Consider the following 5,812-nt stretch of genomic DNA (forward strand, 5'->3'; position numbering starts at 1 on the left):
CATATTTAATCTTTAGGCAGACAATACAGGAAACTATGAGGTCAAATTTTGGTGTCCCAAAAAATGCACATGTGTAACTGTTTGACTGAGCAGCATAAATTATTGGCCAGCCACATCAGCTGCAAAAATAAAGTAGAAGAGGGGGAAAAAAAAATCAAACCGGGGGAAAAAAAAAAAAAAAAAGCGCAATATAATACAAAATTGCATTGGTCTTTAATTTCATCACCTATAAATGAGAAAATATTGGCTCCCATACTAAAGTTTTATTCTTTGCTTATAAATATTATGTGGAATTTTCGTTGGATATCATAAAACTGAACGATTTCTATCAAACTGTTTTAAAAAGACCTATGCAGATAACACAAATAGAGGCAATAAAGTCGCAAATAGCTTTCCAGGGGAACCAAATGGCGTCTGTAGCCTACGAAAGCTTTTACTGTGCTGGGGAAGGGGGCACACGAAATAGGATTATGCACTTTTAGGCTTTTTCGGCCTAAGATATTGAAACTTGTCCCACTTGATGCGGAGAGAAGACCCGCAAGGCTCTTGAAAGTTAAGTCGAGGGGAATTTTACAGCCCTGCTTTTGAAAATCTTTGGGAAAACAGGTTTGCAGACGTGAGAATATTTAAGCAGGACTTTGCTCTAAACCGTTACAAATCACCCCAAACGGTCAAGTTCCACTTTCTCTGCTCCAACGTACTTTTTTTTTTTTTTTCCACGATTTTGGTCCCTTTCCTTTTTCCCCCCTTCTTTTTCTTTTCCCCCCTTCTTTTTCTTTCCCCTCTTCTTTTTATTTTTCCTTCTTTTTCTCTCCCCCTCTTTTTTTTTTTTTTTAAATGAAAGGTGGCGTTTTCTTTTTGTTTCCCTTGAAAGTGACTCTGAACCCGTCTCTTTCTAATCGTAATGATCTTGAAATTCCGGGCTATCTCCCTTTATATTTATTTATTCGCCATTGCCCTAATCCGCCGCTTCACCTAAAATCAGAGTTCACCCATCAGCACTGCAACACGACGGGGAAAATGATGGAAAAAACCTATAGAGCTTAATTGCTACGCGATTTAGAAAATAATAAAGGAAATAAAGGAGGGGAGGGGGAGGGCACGATAACTACAAAGGTTTAAATTCCGTCGTACTTAAGGCATCAAATCTTGCTCGGAGATTTAAAATTTAAAAGAACACAACAACTTGAGCTGCCATCGCAGCGAATTGCGCCACGAAAGAGGAGAGAGGAAATATTGGAGAGAAAAGTAACTTTTCTCGTGAAATCACCCCAGGAAAAAATGAAAATCAAATAAAAGCCGACCAAACCGGGAAAGTTTGAGTTTGCAAAGCCTTCTGCATGATATTTAGGGAGTCCCAGGTTGGATTTCCCCCCCCTCCCCCAGTAGATATTTCCCGGAAAGAAAGAGGGAGCAGACGGAGAGACAGACAGACAGACAGGAGGGGAGAAAACCCACCACACCACCGCACTCTTGCAGTTCACCATCTGAAAGTCGCTCCCTTTCCACAAATTCGACCCTTTTTTTCCTCTCCACGAGGATTTTTTTTCTTGGCCCCCCCCCCCCCCCCCCCCCCCGCACAACAACGCACATGCCATTTTAGCTCAGAAACTTAAGACAGTTCGGGAATGAAAGTGGATAATTAAAAAAAGCTGTCTTCGCAGAGTCAGAGAAGGCAAAGCTGCTTTGCTGCGGGAAGAAAAAAAAAAGGGGGGGGGAAATAAAGCAAAACTAGGTTTTCATCGTCTTTTTTCTTCATTAAAAAAGCTGCTAGGAAACATCCAACCTGCTCTAAGGAGCTTCGGGGTTTCGGGGAAATGCCTGACTGAAGGGTCTCTGAATTCTTCCCCAATTTCCCCCCCCTTCTCTTCCCACATCTCTCTCGAAACAGCAAAAGCCAAGCGGCGCCGAGCGCATCACCCCACAGCACCCCCCAAACCCCATCCAACCCCCCTCAACCCCCCCAAATAATTTTAATAAGATTAAAAAATAAACGCCAAGAAGCAGCAGCCGGCTCAGCCCAGAGGAGCTCGCCCATGCCCAGCCTTGCTGGGGAGGGGGAGGAAGGCGCAGGCGAGCGGAGGAAGGAGAAGGGGAGGGCGGGGGGGGTCGCTGGTGGGGAGGCAATAATTAAAAATTTCAGTCGGTTTTGGGGAGCAGAATGGCAATTCCGAGAAAGCACGGGAAGAGAGGGGAAAAAGGAAAGGGGGGGTGATTTTTTTTTTTTAATGTAAATTTTACGCGCTCCATCCTAAATTTAAGAAAAAAATTTTTTTTTTTCTGGTAAATTTTTGTTGTTTTTTTTTTTCTTCTTTTTTTTTCCCCCCTCTTCCTTTCCACGCGTGGCTCCGTTGGTAAACAAACGGGCGGAGGGGAGCGCGGCGGCGGGCGCTGCCTTTGTTCGGCGCGGAGGTCCCGGCCCGGTGCTGGCAGATGTCGCTGTTGCTCCACGGTGCCGCTCCCGGTCCCGACAACTTGACCCCCGTGACGTCGTCCCCGTCTGAATCATCAAGGCCATTTTCAATCCTCATTGGCCTGGGCATCACGTGGGGGGGTGGAGGGGGGGAGAGCGATGCGTGGATAATTATGGTGCTTGATATTTTTTCCCCCTAAAAAAAAGATGTCAGCCCCTGGCTGGAGTATTCCTCCTTAAAAACCCTCTCTGAAAATGTCATGTCCCAACAATGTGACTTCTAACTCGTTTTTGATGGACTCGTTGGCCGGTACCTGTAGAGGGGAGAATTATTCCTCCAGCCAAGGGATGTACATGCAGCCTGGGAGCGATTTCAGCTGCGGAGTCATGAGGAACTGTGGAATTATCCCGTCTCTTTCCAAAAGGGACGAGGTGAATAGCGCTACCTTGTCTCTCAGCACCTATCCATCTTACCTTTCTCAGCTAGACACTTGGTGTGACCCCAAAAATACGTACAGGATCGAGCAACCTGTTGCAAGACAGCTCCCATCCTGCTCCTTCCCAACCAATGTCAAGGAAGAGAATGTTTGCTGTATGTATAACGCTGATAAAAGAGCAAAAAATGCCACAGAGACAGCCCTCTACCCCAACCAAATGCCTGAGTCTTGCCTAAATGACCATGAAGTCCCCGTTCCTAGCTACTACCGAGCAAGCCAAGGTTACCCCTCCATGGAGAAGACGTCAAACTGCAGCAATCCAAATGAGTTTGAGGCAAGTTTTGAATCCAGGGCGAGCCTGAACCCAAGGAATGAGCATCTGGAACCAGCACCACCACCTCCTCCACCTCCTCCGCCGCCCCCGGTGGCTAAAGTGAGTTTCCCCGAAAACACAAAAACAGATAATACTCAGAACACATCCACGAACGAAATTAAAACAGAAAAAAGCGCCCCAGCACCCAAAATAAGTCCTTCGGAAGCAGAGAAAGACCTGAATAAAAACACTGACACCAGCACTGACAATTCTGACAATGAAGCAAAAGGTAAGGGAATCATTCATTACCAGTAGCTAATTTCAGCAATTAGTAATCATCCATAGCTAATAAGAGCAAGAGTAATGCGAATATGCAGTAATGTGCTCTCTACCTTGCCAACTTCTCCTCCAGAAATTGGCACAATAATGTTCTGTATTGTTGCTGTCTTTTGGAAAAAAAATATTCTTCCTAGAAGTGTTGGGTGGTTTGTCTTGGTTTGTTCTTTTTTTTTTTTCTTTTTTTTAAAAATATATATATATTAGAGCTGAGAAAAAGGAGCAGAGAGCTATTTGAGAACTCGTCCTCTCGCTGTTTATATGGAGAAAATTTGCTGTGCATGTACTTATGCAAAAAAAAAAAAAAAAAAAAAAAATTGGTCCTTGCAATCAACGCTGCAGAATGTATTAAGATGAGGTGGCTTTGCTTTGAAATCGCAGAGACGTGGGGTTTGTTTGGTTGAGAGGGGTTGTTTGGGGGGTTTTGTGGTTTTTTAAGGCAGATGAACCCTGATTTTTTATTTTTCCCCCCTTCATATCGCTTTCTATGCAGATGCTTTATTTCCGCGTGCTAAGCGAATTTGTCTTCTTTGGCTTTGCTCAGTGTTAAAGTGGGGTAAAAAATGAAACTGCGTAGAGTCTAATTTGCAGTTACAAACATCTCAGGCTGGAGTTGTGCACTGTGGCTCATTTCATGGCTTGGAAGCTCGTTGGGAGACTCAGAGAGGAAAAAGCTTTTTTTTTTTTTTTTTTTTTTTTTTTTTTTCCTGGCGAATTGAGGTCTTGTTTGCGAAGGCAAAAAATGTTTCTGTGTGTTGAGCAGATGTTTTAAGTTTGGGATTTTCTGAAAAGAGGCTTTCATTGAACACATTTTATTTTCACTGTAGAGATGCATATGGCTTGAAATCTGCGTGTGTGTGTGTGAATATTCGGGTTTGTTCCTGCCCTGATTTGAGGCTAGGTGGATTCAGAGGCTTCTTTCAGGTCAATAAGTGGCGGTCATGTGAAGGGATGGATTGAATTTCCTTAAAAAGTTGGTAGAAAATGCTGCTCAGATCTAAGCAACGGGTTGCATGGTTTGCCTGTGGTATGTGGATTAAAATATCCGCCGTGTCTCAGGGTCTGTGCTATAATTAGGGCTCCAGCAGCAGAAGGATGCCTGGGCTGCGTGGCGTTGTATGTGCATGCAGGGCTGCACGCATGTGGGTCGTGTGTGGACCCCCATGCACACACGCCTCGGGTCTGTGGGACCACCAAAACCTCTCCTCTGGCGTCTCCCCCTCCAAATTTGGCCTTTCAAAAAAGCAGAATCCAGAAACGCTTCTTTATTTTCTTTATTTTTAAAATTATGTCTTCTCCCCCCCCCCCTTTTCTTTTTTTAAATACCGCTCCGCATCCAAAGGGAAATGATATTATCTGACAGCTGAGTTACAATTACACACAGACACACACAAAAAAAAAGCAAAGTCAAGGTTATCAAAACCCCTGCAAACTTATCTGCACAAAGCGCCTTTCCATGTCCACGCCAAGAGAGGTTTTGGTGGGAGTTAACCCGAAAGAAAGATTATATTGGGTTGGATTTGTAATTGGGGCGGAAATAAGGAATTAAATAAATACAGATAAAGGTTCTCTTTCGCTTCAGATGTTAAATTTAAAATGGGTGCGTGGAGAAAGACGTGGTTTCCCAGATTTTTTTTTTTTTTTTTTTGCGTTTGAAAAGGCATTTCGTGTTGTTTGCAGTGTTTTCAAATGGTCAGATCCAATTTGGGGCGGATTTTGTTTGCTTCTGTTTCTGTTGCTTCCTTTTAAAATCTTTTATAGCTTCACTTTTCGTTTATGTTGAACCCGATTTTTTATTCGTGCAGAAGGTAAGAGACCTTTCTCCTGTAATTTAAGCATTTGAGGGGGGGTGGGGGGGTGGGGGATGATAGTGTTTCCAAGGGGATTTCCAGGGCTTGGTGGCATTAAAGGTTTTCTGCAAACGCGAAAAGTGGGTTCATGTCACACCAGCGAATTTTGAAGGTGCCTTTGGCTAAATCAAGTTTTTTCTTTGAATTTCGCGAATGCAGTGCCGAGGAGGTCGCTACAATTGCTGGATCCGCTTGGCTTTTTCTTAGAGTTTAGGCAGAAATATTGGCCGGCTGCTGGTGCCAGGATTTTCTCATGACCAAATTCAAAGCCCAAGTATTTGCTGTGTTTATTTATGTACGTGTGAAATACGTTTGCCTTTGCAAAGTGTATGTATGCGTATCTATACGAGTGTGTAGAGTGAGGAGAGTGTATATGGGATTACAATTACCTCCGAATTTACCTATAGGTGCCCACACAGCTCATAAAGGCAAATCTATTTCATACAACCCCGGCTCACGAAAA

At 43.8% G+C, this 5,812-nt stretch overlaps 1 protein-coding gene across 1 annotated transcript in view; it reads left to right on the top strand.

Annotated features, from left to right (window-relative positions):
• Positions 1-2,668: 2,668 nt before the first annotated feature.
• HOXC10 (homeobox C10) overlaps positions 2,669-5,812 on the top strand; it is a 4,819-nt gene continuing 1,675 nt past the window's right edge. Inside the window, exon 1 of the mRNA XM_074853785.1 lies at positions 2,669-3,452. Within this exon, the coding sequence (XP_074709886.1) occupies positions 2,669-3,452 (784 nt within the window). The remainder of the gene's footprint in view (positions 3,453-5,812) is intronic.

This window comes from Strix uralensis, chromosome 33 (genome assembly GCF_047716275.1).
Source record: "Strix uralensis isolate ZFMK-TIS-50842 chromosome 33, bStrUra1, whole genome shotgun sequence".
In the NCBI taxonomy this organism is placed as follows: domain Eukaryota; kingdom Metazoa; phylum Chordata; class Aves; order Strigiformes; family Strigidae; genus Strix; species Strix uralensis.